Genomic DNA, 16,620 nt, shown 5'->3' with positions numbered 1-16,620 from the left:
TGTTCTTTTCGTTTTCTGTCTGCAAATTAACTGTCACATAATAACAGAGCTTGTTTTCGTCCTTTATTTCCATTTTGTTCTTAAATTACAACAAAGGCGTGCTCCACAGTTGCAACAAGACAGGACTCACCACGGGGTTGGGGTTTGTTTTCTGGATTTTGATTTTACAAGTCGAATTCTCTCACTTTTCTACAATTTTGGATGTCGTCCACGCGCTCCTACCTCACAAATATAGAAAGTCACATGCATGTTTTGAAGCCAGAAGCAATAAAAGATACCCAGAAAAATATACAGAATGTACTTACAAACATAAAAAAAATCATTTATATATATTTATATATATATATATTTATATATATATATATATGGCCCATCCCAAGAGAATGGGGAGACAATTATGCACAAACAAAGCTCCCGTAGTGAAATGAGCAAACAAACTGAGAAAAAAGCAAAGCCAGGGAGATGAAGGAAAACATGAGATCAAAACTAAAGCAAAGAAAAAAAAGAGCCAAATCAAATGGAGTCCAAGGCACATAGCGCGACCGTCTGGAACGGCTGCGGCTCTCAAGGTCGCCTTCGTTGTTTGGAACAAAAGTGTGGTGACATGGGGCTAGGTTTTTGTGTGTGAGTGAACTGTATAGGAAGGAGGATCTGACATCCAGTTTCAAAACTTGCATGTGATGGAGAAGGCACACTGAGGTTTCAAGGTTTTTTCCTCTGTTTCCTATAAAAAAAATTTCACCGCATTCTCAACTTGATTTCATTTTACTTTATACTTGTTGCTTTTTGGAAAAAAAAGTAACGTTTTTCTTTTACAAATAGAATCGTCTTATTCTTTTTCATCAATTGTTTTTGAGAAAACAAAAATATGCTTTTTTTTTTTTCTTTCTCCATTTGCTCAGTTAAAAAGTCTTAGCCGATGAAACAGACGGGCCCCACTTCGAATCCGAACTTCTGCGTGGGGCCGCCAAAATCGTTGAACATGACGTCCACAAATGGCACCTGTTCCACCTTTGGTGTGTTGATCTCAAGTACTGTCTTTTCATAGCCCTTTTTCAGCTGTCAAAGAGAAAAGACACAGTGGGGTTGAAGAATCAGTGTGCGGAAAATATTCTTTTCAAAAAAAGAGAAAGAAACACCACACACACACACACACACACATTTGCTGGACTCCTGCTCACGCAACGACTACAAAGATACTCAAAGCATAACTTTCCAACAGTTTCCATCAAAGGAACCCAGCTTACCTCCCAAAAAACACACACCCACACATACGCACACACTTCCCTGACTTACCGCACAGCCATCAACTAAGGCGCGGATGTAGGGGTTGTTGTCATAAGACATCTCCTCATCGTTGGAGCCCAGGAAGCGGATGGCCTTGTCATAGTTGTCCTGCTCCTGGTCGTGCCATGCCACCGATTGGTAGCAGTTGTATGTCATGTTCTGCCTGGCTGCTGCGCTCAACAGCCGCAAGAAAGTCATCTGGACCACACCGATGGGATTGCCCTCGGCATCCACATAGGAAAGCTGCAAAAAGAAGACATTTCCATGTTTACACCATGCAGTTTCCTCTGTCACCTGGAAGCATTTTTTATGTGTTGACTATTGAAAATAGTCAACCAGACAAAAAACTTGATGTGCCATTAATATATAATATGACTCAGCATATAGACCTAGTAGAGCAGTAAGGCTGGCATTCATCAAAATTAGTAATAAAGACCTTAACCAAACAATGCTAATGTCAGTCCAATACTAAAGACTTTTCATTGTTTATTACCTCCACCAAGAAAGTTTTGTTTTTTAGGCGTTCACAAATATGTCGTTCTTTCTGTCTGTAAACGTGATAGCTTGAGAACTTTTGAATGAATTCTCATTAACCTTTGTAGTGGTGTAGAGTGGACTAATGTTAACAGACCATTAATATTTGTCTTACATCCAGGTTGTCAAGGTCAGCTTCATGATTGATTGGTTGGAAATTGAGGAAATTAACTTGATTTAACTATGTTTCTTTCAAGTTTGGTGGATATTATCAATATGCAGAAAGGACCAAGCTTTAAAATGTCACATCCGACCTCTGACCTTTCCTTCAAGTTCAATAGAGTGATCTGAAGGTCAATGTGATAATTATAATATATAGAGCAGTAAAACTATGTTTCTTACTGCCATTGTTTGTATTGATAACATCTAGGCATATAGGGATTTAAAATATCACAATACTTTGGATATCTAACCTCTTCTTCAAGTTCAAATAAGGTCAAACTTTCATTAAATCCCTTTTATCTTCAAAACTTTGCTAAAAAATTCTATTGCCTTTGTTTTTATTGCCAACATTTAAGAAATTACACTGTCATATGGGAATTATAAATACTCTATTATAGTTTGCATCTCAATATAATGTCACATTTGACCTCTGACCTCACTTTTACATTTCACCTCAGCCTTTCTTTGAAGCTGACTCCAAAATGTGGGATCAATTTAAAAAACAACTGTCAAGTTAGTCATAAGTATACTGCAGTATAACATTATATAATGAGCTCAAGTTATAAAAATATCTCCCCAAAATGCTGACTTTAACTAATTTAATTAAATGTAAATTTTCCTTGTAATTTTGTTACATAAGTACAATGCAAATTTAATGAAATCTGGTTCAATGAAATTCACTTGATTGGTACACATTCAGTTTGTACTGAGCACATTTTCCTTAATGATTAATTATTTGAATAATAAATAAAAAAAATAAAACTTTGACTTGATATATTTCAGATACATTTTACTCAAAATTACTGCCTCGTGTGTTTCGAGAGTGAAGAAATCTTTTTTTTAAACTATTTCAGTTATTTACAAATCATGACCTACTCATACATATTGTTTGTGTAATCAAAGTAAGCATCTCTCATGCTACCCTTACCTATTTTGTTACTGCACTACAAATTCATTAAAATATGTTTAAAAAGAACAAAGAAACAAAAAATGTAAAATGTGTAAAAAAAACAAAACAAAAACAGCAACAACATTAAACATGGCGCCTAAAATGGAACCAGTTGAAGAGCCCGTGCAATTAGTTTACTGACAGCGTCCTCTTACAATCAACAGGCTACTTATGTGAGACCTGCGGCACATCTTTCTATGAATAACAGACCTGACCTTAATTTAGATGTTAATTTGGCCCCACCAATGTATGAACGTCGCAAACACAAGTGCGAGAAGAACAATGGAGAACTAATCTGTCTCTCCTGTTCTACGCCTTTTGAAGGCTTGTTTTTTTAAATGCTTTTCAGCAGCACTTGACAAGCTGACTGGGCAATACTCCAGGTGTGACAGAACAACATCAATCATAACAGAAGCAGGAACATACACGGAGCATTTCCTCAAAATAGCAATGCCCTTTCCCATTTTGGAGACGATGAAATATCAAACCAAGACAGGGGGTAATTTAGTTTTTAGTGACCTATTCAGGTGAAATCCCATCTTTGAACAGGTAAAGTGCCTTGACATTACCAAGAGCAACCTTACTACCGAATACCATATGTTTAAATCTTTGCAAAAACAGCCCGCAATACAGAGCTGTCATTTTTACTTTAAGTTCTTAGAGCATCTGTGTTGTGTAGTTTTATAAGAAAAGATCAAAAAGCACATATTCAGCTGCAGTTCAATACACATTTAGTACAATTTTGAGTGTTTATAACAGCATCGCTATCAGGCGTTAAACACACTGTGCTTATTAGTGCTGTAATTCATTGTTGGTTTGGGTCTTTAATGAAATCTGCTGACAACGAATAAAAAATGTAATTACCAGCCTTATCCTTAAGTAACGTACAAATATGTGTAAATTTTTAGAAGAGGAGGATAAGTGCAGAATATTTCCAAGGCCTTATGCCCGGGAGCTGCACTGATGTTCAAGGCTTAATGCGGAACAAATCTACCTTCAAAGTATAAAAAATAAGCATAACTAAAGAGCTCATTTAAATCGTAATTGTGTGATTATGTAAAATATATAAGCGATACGAGCAAATTATGGTAAAATCATGAAAATGTATTGTCGTAATAGGAACTATGTGGCAGTAATGATATGTTAATTGCTTGCTAATTAGCCTATAATTAACCCAGCATCCCTGCTTTTCAGGCTCATGTTACAAGAAGGAAAACAAAAAGTCGCATTAAGCTGATTATAGTAATCCTGACTGACTGACAAGACAGCAGATTTTGGAAACAGTTGTATTTCATTTTAATGTCCGTAAATGACTATTTGCATACCAACCAGCAGGAATCCATTAGATCCACATGGTCACTTTGTCTTTCAGACAAACAGGACTTACTGAAGACTCATGCACATGCGGATCCCTTCCATGCAGCCAGAGCAGCAAACTGTCTGTGTGTCTGTTCGTCTATTACCACTCATTCTTCCACGTAAGCGAAGGTCCATGCACACACACATGCATATAAAGAGCCCAGAGTGCCGACACTTTGACTTGACGCAATCTCCAGCTAATAATGAGGATAAATGATCTAATTTGATTTTTTAATTATGAATATATTTTAAAAAATTAAGACTGTTTCTCTGTAATTTATGTCTGTGAGTGTCGGCACTGTGGCTCAAACTGTGGCTGAGCAGGTCCGTGCTTTTCTCATTTACCCCACCACTCGTCATCCCCTCCCTCCCGCCCTGACCCGTACAGCGTGTGAATCCAGCCTGGCATCATCATAGGCACATTACCTCTTTATCATCACAGTCGCAAGTCAACAGTGACTGAGTACCCAGAGGGCCCCTGGGTTGTGACTGAGTGCCTGACCCATTTGACTCAGAGGTACTCTCCAGCGTTTAAGGGAGAGAATGGGAATGTGAGTGCAAGCTGAGAGAGAATGACACTTGGGTTTTGCCATTTGTGGAGGACAGATGCCCTGCTGAGGCAAGAGCTTGTCGAGATCACAAAAAAACAATAACAAATGTGTAAGCGATGCATTCAGTCTGAGACGTTTTGTCCACACTAATAAATCAACTATCAGTGGATGAACTAACAGAGCCGTGGGATTGTCAAGGCACACAGTCACTCTTTAAAGATGCTCTCTTAATGTAGCAGAGGTATGACAAGAATTTTTACGCACATTGTTTTCCTTTTTTTTAGACTAAATATGTTTCTTCACCAGATTCCATTTCTTGCTTTGAATGGTCCACAAACCTCTCCTCCATTTCCGTGTAAGAGCATCCGACTATGTCGTTGGACTGAAGGTGAGTGCAGCTCATGCTGAATCATGCAACTCAATAACGAAACAACCAGCAAGCGAGGAGCCAGTCGATACATACTTCACAGAACCAGAACCATGCAGAGCCTCAGGCACACGGAGTCCAGACCTGAGCCAGGACTCCGGGACCGCGGGCAGCAACACTTACCAGGGAACCTCTCTTGTAGTGACTATACCATGTGCCTGGCGAGTCTTTGGGCCATTTTGCCATTTTGCTCTGTAAAATATAAGAGGCATTCAGGGAAGGGAAAGGGACTTGAGAAAGTCGGGGGTCTGGCTTACCAGTTTACCACGTTTGAATTCACTGAACCAGGAACCGGGATTCTCCTTTAGCCAGGAAGTGAGCCTAGCCTGGGGGCATGGATCGACAAAGAGGAAGAGGATGGAGGAGGAGGAGGAAAAACAGCAGTGTTATAAGAAAAGGAAACAAGATCCGACAGAAATCCCACATCCCCTCTCAGCTTTGTTCTCTCGCCTTCTGTTTGTCTTCTGAGGAGTCTTCCAAAAACCTGAAACAGTTTCGCAGTGAGACCGACCGACTGGACCAGGGAAGAAGATTTTTGTAAGCCATTATGCTATTTTGTACTGTACACACTGGGGCTGGCAGCTAATTGCCGCTGAAAAATTCATGAGTACACAGTGATTAATTAAGAAATGATCGCAGGCAAGGAGCTCTGATAGTGCGGGCCTCCATCCCTGCTGCTCGGTGTCAGCGCCGTGCAGCCATGGTGCACTAACTTTGTTACGCCATTAAAAGCTGTGAACTGGCCAACGGGGGCACAGCTCTAATGGTCTCAGCCATGACAATGATGAATTTCTCTATAATTAGAGAGCAGGGTCTGATATGGGGCTGTCATCAATGGCTTAATGCGTTAATGAATGATGGGCCGGAGATCGCTTATCGCTGGGAGATGGCACACATTAGACCCACGCTGCATCCAAGGTGACCTTCACTTTTTTTTTTTGCCACGGTGCACAGAGTGGAGGAGAAAATTCAACCTTGAAGGCAGCACTATCCCTTTGAGGATCTTACAAAGCGTGTGCTCTTGTGACCACTGCGCCCATCTCAAAACGCGCATGGGAGTGTTTGGATGTCTGAAAGCAAAAAGACAGACAACGCGGGCTTTTCTTTCTCACAGCCCTGACACGAATGAGAACAGCCCATCACCAGCGCGCTATAAAAAGTCTGCTTCATTATTCCGAGCTTAGGCAAACTCCCGCTCCTCTGAGGCTTGGTGAGTGGGATCATTAAAATGGCTGTAGCGCGCCGCTATTACACAACCCCCGACTCGTCAAAGACAGTGTTCCCAATGTTTCACCACTCCGCTGTGCTACACTCCTTCACGCATTCATGCATAATGAAGCAAAAATCTTCTCACCTGCCAAAGGCTTTTATGGGTGATAAAGTCCTTAATGTCATTCTATCTAAAAATGGTTCTGAAACAACAGAGTGAATGTGAGTGCTTGTCTCGCTGCAGGACTAAAAGGAGACTTTTGCACGCTAGCAAAATAACTCGGTCCCTCTCGTGGGATATGCAGGAGGAGTCCTGGTGAATCATCTCCCACATCTTCTTAGAAGCAACACACTGGCTAATCTCGCGGAGGCTAATTATACGGGTAAATACATTTACTGTTGTATATAGTGTTGCTTTGGCATGCTCAGGTTAGTCCCAAATGTGAAGGGTAAAAAATTTTAAAAAGCTTATCGAGAGTGCTCGGCTCACATTACCCTTGCTGTCAATCTTATCACCAAAATAGATGATGAAAATAGCAAAGATTTTGTTTTTTGTTGTTTTTTTAAGGCCCAAACTTTCTGTTTACTGTGTTGTCATCTCATGTTGTGCGATTGCATTGCTTGTATACACACAGCCAGACTTACCCCTCCAGACTTCTTATCTGGGAAGATGCAGCTCTCGCCGCTTGCTGTGAAGTTGCAGTAAACCTTGAAGGAGTCCCGGGAGCAGCCCTGGTTTGGATCAATCCAGTACTCACCTGGACAGATAAAGGAAGGGAGAAGACACACAAAAACACACCCACGCACACACACACACGGATGGGAGAGAGAGAGAGAGCACAGAATATATAATTCAATATATATATAGTGTTTCATTGAGGTCAAGGTAAGGCTAGACACTGGGTGTGTCGTGCCTCTGTGTTTACATCTTCAGTTCACATTAGACACATTCTAAACTGTGGGTGTTTTTCTTCTAAATTAGCATTGCTAATAAATGCATAACTCATTATTTAATTTCATTATTTGATCCTATTTTTTAAGGTTTTGGCTTCGTTTTAACAGCTGCCAAAGCAGACAGCGATCAGGAAACTGGAGCAATTAGAGGGAATTGAACCTTGGATGTTGTGGTTATGCGGTATGCACCTCACTCATTAGCACGCCAGACATCCCAGATGGTTTATCAAACATTCATTTTTGAAAAGTAAATCCTGCTGTTTGATAACATCCTCACCTAGAGATGGATGATGCACCGAGAAGTGGAAAAGTACTTTGTTTACTAATTAATTAGTAATTAACTAGTCCGTATGTGAGCAATTGCAAGTGTCACGCTCCTGTGACGGATACACTGCAGATATAATACGCCTCTGTATTACAAAACAGAATTAAACAGTGATTTATATTTGGACGTTTGTTTGTGACTAACAATTATTTTCATGATAAATAAATATTAGAAAAACACAGGAATGCGATGGCTTGTTTTGTCCAGTCAACACATTCAAATATGAATACAAAAAGGTTTTTAATCTGCAGGCAGATTAAGAAAAAATTACTTAATTTAATGCATTATTATATTATTAATTTATTTTTGGTTTTTGTTTTGTTTTTAGTTGTAAGAATCTTTCGGATTTATTCATCATGACCCATTATTAAAGGCTGGGTTTAAGTTATGCAGGGCACATGACTCCCTGTATATGTTACAATATAGAAATAAGGGGTGACAAGTATATCCACCCCTGGAGCCCAGATGTGCATGTTGGGGTGGTGGAGGGGTTAAAAGAGCATGTAGTGAAACAGGAAATATTGAGTCAGGCTGTATTCTTCTTTTTTTTTGTTTGTTTCACCATTAACATTACATACCCGATTTGTGGCCAGTAACACTGACTTTCTACAAACATTTCTAGCTAGCTGTGTTTGATTTTGTTAAAGTTTAAAAGGCGTAAAGGAAGAGAATTAAACAAAGCACCAATTTGGGCTAAATGTAACACGAACCATCAGGGAAATCAGGGTGGCAGAGCTGCAGGTCCTTGCAGGTACGTGCAGGGTTGCCCTGGGTGCCCAGTGGGTGCTTCATCTGCTCAATCTCCAACTTAAGAGAGTTAAGTGAGCCAAAGATTTCCTCCATGCCATCATCATAGTCTTTATAGTTGGCATCCATAGCTGCATCGTCCACCATCTGGCTGGCATCGATGTTCCTACGTGATCGGCCCTTAATAGGAGCCTGGATGGGGAGTGGGTGGATGACATCACCAGGAGGTCCCTTTTATGGAGAGATGACACGAGAGGAGATAAATGTCGGTTACTGTCAACCAAAATTATAATGACTGATTTCGTCATTTTGAATTTTACTGCTCAAAAAGTAGAGCATCTACTTACAGGAGGGCCAGGAGGTCCAGGTGTACCAGTCTCTCCCTTTGGTCCAGTTTGACCCTGAGCAGGACAAAATGAAACCAGCGGTTAATCTTCGTAAATAAGTGTCATGATAAATGCTTGCGTTTTTTTGCAGCTTTTGGTTAATCACTTACCGATGAGCCTTTAGCTCCTTTAGGACCCGGGGGACCCTAAAAACACAGAGACAATCAAGTGATCAGTACTGGCTCAAACATTACATCATGAGTCTATAGTAAGACACACGTGCTAAGCTTACAGGTAATCCAGGGGGGCCAATGGGACCAAGTGGACCCGCAGGACCAGCAATACCCTGAAAGAAAAGAGAAATTGCAAATCCATAAATGTTGTGTGCCAAGAAAAAAAAACCTTCTTTATTCCTAAGGCAACAGTATTGACTAGTATGAAAGATATTAACACCAGTGGTACCAATTTGCTCTTGCTAAATAAGGAAGATCAAACAAAAGTCTGTCAATAGCTAGCTGACTAATGGCACAAACTGAGCTGCTGTTCAAAAATGTAGGTGCAGTGTTGTTTACTCACATTGTCTCCTTTGGGACCAGCTGATCCAGAAGGACCAGGAAGGCCTCTGTCACCTTTCTCTCCCTGTTCACCTGGTGGTCCAATTAAACCAATAAGACCTGGATGGCCCTGAGCAAACAGAACAACACAAGCACATGTAATCAAAGCAACATTTAATGAGACACGTTCCAATCAGAGGAGTAAGAATTTGATGGTCAGTGGAAAACAAAAAAATAAAAGGAAAAAACAACTCAGCAATCACTAAATTGGTTCCTGAAGTAGCTCACCTTTTCTCCTTTGACACCAGAGTCTCCTTTCAAACCAGGTAAGCCAGGTGGGCCCTGTGAGAAAATGTAAGCTGTCAGATCCAGTCGCACATTATATGAGGCATGGCAATACAAGTTATTTCTACTCACCATAGGTCCGGGAGGTCCATCTGGGCCTGGGGCACCAGGTAGACCTTGTTCTCCCTGCAAAAACATTTGTAGAGTTTTTTTAACCCCACTTCACAAGAAAACCAGTTCCTTTTAATATTCTGGATTTATTTAGCAAATTAGCGAATCATATATGCTGTTTAAACAAAACCACACTACATAAAGGTATGACAGTGATGAATCGCTGCGAGGCTGAGAAATAAGATACTTACGACAGCACCAGGGATTCCCCTGAGACCTTCAGGACCTGGCTTTCCGGGTGATCCTTGAGGACCAACGGGACCTGTTTTTCCAGGGGGACCTTCTAACCCAGGCTCTCCCTTTCACACAGGAAAATGATTCACACGAAAACATTTGATGTTAGCTCATTTGTTAGGTTGTTTTACTTACACAAAATTTTTTTTGTGTTTTTGGATGAATTACCTTGCCTCCCTTCTCTCCTTGTCTTCCCTCGGGTCCTGCAGGTCCAGGAGGCCCCTATTTAAAAAATAAAATAAAATAAATTAAGCAACTTTTTAACATTTTCACAAGGATAGGAGTAAGACAGTGCAGGGCAGCACTTACTCTCTTTCCTGGTGGTCCAGCAGGACCAGATTCTCCAGTTGGTCCAGGTGAACCCTGGTTTAAAAGAAATAATTCAACATTGAAAAGACTATTTACATTTCTCAGTAATGACATGCAGCAGAGTGGAAAAGAAAAAATAACACTCACAGCCTGACCAGCCTCTCCATCATCGCCCTTGTCACCCGGTAAACCGTCTAAGCCCTGTATTGGAATTGAAGAGGGTCTCAGTCATGATGTTTTGCAATAAAAAGTGCATAAAGACTTAAGTTTGGATGGTTTATTCACAGAACAGCTGCCATACGTACAGCTGGACCAGGCTCTCCAGGGGGGCCGGGGTCACCAGGGAAACCACTTGGACCCTGAAAATGAATAAAGTTACATTTTTTGTTTGTTATTTTTTAGACATTTACTTTTAAGTAACTATGATCGTCCTCTGCTTAATGACTTATGTTGCAAAGTGTATTTTAATAAAAAACCTAGAACAGAACTTACTGGGCTGCCTTTTGGACCATCATCTCCTGGGGGTCCCTTAGGGCCTGGAGGTCCAGCAGCACCAGCCGGACCAGCCTCTCCCTTCTCTCCTCGTTCTCCTCTTGAACCCTATAATAATATGCAGCATGTTACCAGTGCAATTACTTGTATAAGCTAGAATTCAGAGTTGCTAGTGTACAACATGAGGAAAATGACCTGTGGAAGATCAATACAATCTCTTTTTAACATCATGGACATTATAGATAAACTCTTTGTTGTGTTTTTTTTAATAAAAATGAAATGAAATAGACTGAGATAACTCACTGGTGGGCCAACTTCTCCCTGAGGGCCTGGCTCTCCTGTTTCACCGGTATCTCCCTGAAAGAGGTGGGCAACAAGGGGTATTAGTAGGTGAGAGAGAGACATACATTACAAGTAAAGTGATTTGTTGATCTTCTGTGGTTCTAAAAATCCCATAATTTACTGCAGCCCCTCACTGTCCCAGTGTCCTTGTCACCAAAAATGGGAATAGAAAGAGATGGCACAAGAGATTTCAATTCATCAAGTGCAGGCAGACTGGGTGGCAGGAGCAAGGACGGCGCTGACCTCACTGTTCTCCCTGGACCCTGCCCATATATCTTGTCCTCTTCCTTTTGCCTTATTGCCCTGTTGACTCACCTATACGCCAAGCACTATCGTTATTCACTGCCATATGAGACTACTGTCCTCCCTACTGAGGTCTACCACACACGTGTTTAGTGGAAGAATATTAGCCCATGTCATGTTTGGGAAACAAGGATGTCAGTTGATGGCACAGCTCTGCAGAGCCAACGACAAGCTGCACAGTGACTCGTTATGATAAGCATATCCAGATTCCCTCTAGCATGAACAATAGCTCTGTGTTGTGAACATCAACTGATACTCTAAATTAGTGTCTGGCTGTTTTCCAAAATCTGCCTCCATGCTGTCAAGAAATTCCCTCTAAGCAGCTGGTATGGCTGTTTACAAGCCTCACTGATCCGCCTGTATTAGCGGCGTACGCTGCTGTTTTATGCAATGCTGCGCCTCCGAAGCCCTGCAGAGGCCTTGACTCCATTCTTATGATGACCTTCACTAAGGACTGCTGAGAATAGGAAAACCAGGAAAAGGCAGCTGCTCATCACAGACACAGTGAGGGATGTGTTTACCAAAAAAAGGCCAGGACTCTGTCGCTTGGCAGCTCCCTGGGCTGGATAATAAAATGCCAGCTCAGCTGACGCCCGATTAGCCCAAAGACCGCTGTGTTTGCTTGCACAGAAGCAGGACAGGCTATCCTCGGGGAGATTAGAAAGGAGCAAGAGGTGATTCTATTGACCGAACCAGATAAAGCAAATTATACCATCACCCCGGACAGCAAGCGCTGAAAAACAACAAAAAAACTGCCCAGCGCTGCATTCCAGCGGCTGCAAAAACTACCAAAGGAGGCCTCGATGATGAAGCAGCAGCAACAAATGAAAGCTGTAGCCGCCTTTAATAATGCATTTATCTTCTTAGAATTGCAGTAAGATCTTTTTGACAATTTATTTATAATCTCTCCACCCCAGCAGCAGGCTACTGTCGGGAATGACACCCTGTCCATTCGATTTGGCGTGCATCTGTCACTCTCGAGTAGGAAAAAAACATCCCAAATGGTATCATATAAATAGGCATGTGAAATATTAATAGCTGCAAAAGCCTTTCAAGAGGTATCAGTCTTTGTATAAAACACAACCCAAACAAACTGCTTAGTACAATGAATCTGACTTTTTTAAGTTCGCTTCTCCAAGTTAAAACTTTCTCTCTATGACAGGTGAGTCTGAAAATAAACATACCCAGCACCGCAAATATATCTATAACGGAGGAAAAGTTCGATCGTCAGGAGTCTAAACAGCTGATATGAATGTGTCATATCAGAATTTCAACTCATTAAATATTGATTATGTTATCAGCCTCAAAAGTCCCACTACTGACGGGACTAATCAAACTACATTATACACATGAATGGTTGAGTTTCCGGCTAAAATCATTCCATCCAAAAAAGAAAAAAAAAGAAAAAGAGTTTTACCTTTTCTCCAACAGCACCAGGGTTTCCAATACCACCGGGAGGTCCCTGAGAACCGTCGGCTCCCGGGGGTCCTGAGGGACCTCTGGGACCAGGGGGACCTGGTGGACCCTGTAGGCAACAAGCAGAGCCACCTCAGTTTAAGAAATGGAATTCATCTTCATGCTCCTTGTAGTGTAAAGGTGCTCAATGATAACACAGTCAGAATGCGCACAAACTAAGCTCTTACCATTTGACCAACATCTCCAGTTTCACCTTTCTCACCAGGTGGACCAGGTAAGCCCTGAAAGGTTAAAAAATTATTTAATCAGATCTTTCTAAATAAAACCATGGTTGAAGTTTGCTTAATACTCTAGTTCGCACCTGCAGACCAACTGGGCCTGGAGGTCCGGGGAATCCTCTGGATCCTTCATCTCCTTTCTGGCCAAACATACCCTGCTGACCTCTGGGACCAGGCTCACCATCTGCACCCTGCACAGCAGAAGAGATAATGAGATAATGAGAGTCAGTCTGCTAACACATAGATAAGGCACTGAATAATGTGAACACATAGCTCAAAATGGACACTTACAGCAGGACCCGGTGCTCCAACAGGTCCTTGAGGGCCAGTAGGACCGGGTGGACCCTGCAGTTGGGGACATGAAAAAGCGTAATTTTGTCTGTCACTCAGTATTTAAAATTCATGTATCAGCCTCAGAATTCTAGAAAGCAAAACAATGAATAAATGATGTGTTTTCTACAGACAAACTTACATGTTCTCCTTTGTCACCCTTACTTCCTTTCTGGCCCGGCTCTCCAATCTCTCCCTGTGAAGAGAGCATCAAAGCGTGAAACAAAAAAATAGCCAGTGGTATGCACATAAAAGGAAAATAAAACTTTGACAATGAATATTCTTAACAATCTCTAATTTGCCTGAACTGTCCTTCCTTTCAAAAAACATTGTTTTGTACCTTTAGATCTGCCTATAGATATCTCAATTACATCACTCCTTCCCTAAAAAATATACTTCTGAAGGGGGCTTATCGTGATGGCTGACTCAGTGACAGAACAAGCAGCCAAAACAGAATATATTATGACTCCCATCAGAACCTGTTTAAACCAGAATATACCAACTGAAGAACCTTGTACTTTGTTCCCCCCAAATGCCTGTGTGGGTGTTAAAAATAATGCTAATAACCACCAAAAACCAAAGGCATTTACTTTGGTGTTTGAATCAGAAAAAGCTCTTTCTGTGGTGGCTTTAGTCTCCTAAATAAAGGCCTTGGACTTATCCATTCCCTGTGAGCTGGGCTTATAATGAGAAAGTGTCTGAATGTATGTAAACATTATCTGGCAAGATCGTTTTTTATCTGCATGGCAAATACCCTCTGTATTCTCTTTGTCCGTTTACACCACGGGGAATGTTGTAAGGCCAGTTAAGAACTGAGGCATTCTTCAAAGGATGAGAGATTATCCTCTGAGTATTTCCGCAGCTGATCTTCCTGCAAATGTTTTAGAAGGGATGAGCAGTTGCTTGGATCTGAATACTAAAGGGTCACTTTCACCCATCCTGTCGTTGCCTCTCTCTCTGTGTCTGTTTGTAAAGACGGGTACAAAGCAGCAACAAGGCCAGTTCTCCTTTTAAGGATCTGTTAATCGATGCAAACCCTGTCAGACAAATTCCCCTCACAGCGTTTTAAGGTCACAGAGAAAGAGACAAGAGGGTCTGGCTGGGAGCCCAATTGCAAAGTTTAGTGTCTAGTTTAGGCCTGTGCGTACACAGAGAGACACAGATTGTGAAACAACAACTGCTCACAAACCAAAAAAAGAAATTTAAGTGCAGCTTTATTAAATTGCATTATATTTTTCTTCACGTGGATACAAATAAACCAAAAATACTATTGTACCTTGTCTCCGTCCTCTCCAGGTGGGCCAGGAGGTCCTCCAGGTCCTGGCAGACCAACAGGTCCCTGAATACCATCTCTTCCAGCTGGACCTTGAGGTCCTTTCTCTCCCTAAAATAATGATTGTTGACATAGAGCAACATTGTGTTTGTCAGTGAGACAAAAATGTGCAGTGTAGCCATGCTATTCCTACAATGTGGTGCGCTTACCGGTCCACCTTTCTCTCCAGCAGGGCCTGGAGGTCCCTGGGGGCCAGAGCGTCCTGGGAGACCTGTAGGTCCTGCTGGCCCTGCAGGACCACGCTCACCAGGAGAACCCTACAGCAGTACCACACACTGTGTTATTAGCTAGCTGGTAGCTAGTTATCGAAATAAGACACCATTAATATCAAAGCCATCCAACACAGGAAACTAAAGCATAATATCAGGCACATCAAATAGGTCAGACCTCCCTTATGTAAGTAGCAAACAGTGCATATCATTATATTATATAAGGGTCTGGAATAGCTGAGGGTAGGAACTTTACTATGAAGATATCAGAGATGCAGAGAGAGTACAGAAGGTGAGAGTGACAAAGTGGGGATACGGATGCGGTAAATTGTACTCACAGCAGGGCCAGGTGGGCCAGGAGGACCCTCATTCCCTTTCAGGCCATGAGCTCCCTGCAGATGAGAGTGAAATAAAGGCCTCAGAAAACAAACACATCTGTTGGGGAAGCACACATTCTACCTTACACTGCACTCCTTATCTGCAAAGAGGCTCAGCATGAGATGGAAAGCCTCCTATAGACTCCAAAGTGAAGGTTGAGAGTTGAAGGGGAAAACAGTTTGGCAAAACTGCAGCAAACACCCAAAGGAGCTAGTGCATCACATAAAGTCTGAATCCTAAGGTTAATGAAAAGGCTTTGTAATAAAATGGCATGAAGAAAACAATATAAGTTGCGTAACTACCAGGACACGACTTTGTCAAGTTAGAATTATTTGAAAAAGATAAAAAAATCAGCCAAGAGCAGGCTGTTCCTTTACTGACGAGTGGATCTGATATCATCTCCATTTCTTGAGGTTTACCGCATTCTTACAGAAATTTAATAGTCCAGAACTATTATGCAATAACCAAGCTGTGAGTGATATTGATTTTGTCACGAGGCTTTAAACAAAGCAGAAGGCAATACTAACCACAGGACCAGGCAGACCTCTCTCTCCAGGGAAACCTCTTTGCCCAGGTGGGCCATCTTTACCAGACGGGCCAGCAGGGCCAGGATCACCCTGTAAGTGAAATGGGAAACAAATATGAGCTTTGTAGTTACATACATGTATTTTAATTAGCTGACAATGTTAAAAAAAAAAAGTTCACTAATAAATAGAACTTCAAGTTTCACCTTGGCTCCTTCTTTTCCTGCAGCTCCAGGCAGACCTTGCTCACCAGGTGGTCCCGGGGGTCCAGGGTGTCCACGTTCTCCCGTTTGTCCAGTCTCACCTGTTGGTCCCTAGAATTGAAAATAAATAAATATATCCCATTCAACACTAAAGTATAAAACCAAGTTACAGAGGAAGTGTGAAAAGAGGGACAAAGCAGAGAGCAAAATCAGCAAATTAACACAAAAATGATATAACAATTTTTCCATTTATTAGAAACGTGGCGAGGAAAAGCTGAACATTTGCTGTGTGGGAGGCTTACTAGTCATTAAAGCCACATACAGCTTCATTATTATGAATGTCCTCAGCCGGCATTAGCAGAACGGCTGGGAGGAAAAGTCTGTTAAACATTTATGCATAATGGATGAAGAGCCCATTGCAAATATGAA

General features: G+C 41.5%; 1 protein-coding gene across 2 annotated transcripts in view; it reads right to left on the bottom strand.

The window, feature by feature from the left end:
• Positions 1-769: 769 nt before the first annotated feature.
• Positions 770-16,620, bottom strand: part of col5a1 (procollagen, type V, alpha 1) — a 72,725-nt gene continuing 56,874 nt past the window's right edge. For both annotated transcript variants that reach the window (XM_026173328.1, XM_026173329.1), the window contains exons 39-66: positions 16,195-16,302; positions 15,992-16,081; positions 15,425-15,478; positions 15,027-15,134; positions 14,821-14,928; positions 13,687-13,740; positions 13,506-13,559; positions 13,298-13,405; positions 13,164-13,217; positions 12,938-13,045; positions 11,179-11,232; positions 10,876-10,983; positions 10,689-10,742; positions 10,531-10,584; positions 10,384-10,437; positions 10,243-10,296; positions 10,032-10,139; positions 9,802-9,855; positions 9,673-9,726; positions 9,407-9,514; positions 9,123-9,176; positions 9,001-9,036; positions 8,852-8,905; positions 8,468-8,735; positions 7,124-7,236; positions 5,527-5,595; positions 1,297-1,530; positions 770-1,059 (exon numbers count right to left, since the gene is read on the bottom strand). In XM_026173328.1, coding sequence (XP_026029113.1) covers positions 913-1,059; positions 1,297-1,530; positions 5,527-5,595; positions 7,124-7,236; positions 8,468-8,735; positions 8,852-8,905; positions 9,001-9,036; positions 9,123-9,176; positions 9,407-9,514; positions 9,673-9,726; positions 9,802-9,855; positions 10,032-10,139; positions 10,243-10,296; positions 10,384-10,437; positions 10,531-10,584; positions 10,689-10,742; positions 10,876-10,983; positions 11,179-11,232; positions 12,938-13,045; positions 13,164-13,217; positions 13,298-13,405; positions 13,506-13,559; positions 13,687-13,740; positions 14,821-14,928; positions 15,027-15,134; positions 15,425-15,478; positions 15,992-16,081; positions 16,195-16,302 — 2,523 coding nt within the window. In that variant the 3' untranslated portion in view covers positions 770-912. The remainder of the gene's footprint in view (positions 1,060-1,296; positions 1,531-5,526; positions 5,596-7,123; positions 7,237-8,467; positions 8,736-8,851; positions 8,906-9,000; positions 9,037-9,122; positions 9,177-9,406; positions 9,515-9,672; positions 9,727-9,801; positions 9,856-10,031; positions 10,140-10,242; positions 10,297-10,383; positions 10,438-10,530; positions 10,585-10,688; positions 10,743-10,875; positions 10,984-11,178; positions 11,233-12,937; positions 13,046-13,163; positions 13,218-13,297; positions 13,406-13,505; positions 13,560-13,686; positions 13,741-14,820; positions 14,929-15,026; positions 15,135-15,424; positions 15,479-15,991; positions 16,082-16,194; positions 16,303-16,620) is intronic.

The sequence above is a fragment of the Astatotilapia calliptera genome, chromosome 7, assembly GCF_900246225.1.
Source record: "Astatotilapia calliptera chromosome 7, fAstCal1.2, whole genome shotgun sequence".
In the NCBI taxonomy this organism is placed as follows: domain Eukaryota; kingdom Metazoa; phylum Chordata; class Actinopteri; order Cichliformes; family Cichlidae; genus Astatotilapia; species Astatotilapia calliptera.
This window is presented reverse-complemented; position numbering and strand designations above follow the sequence as displayed.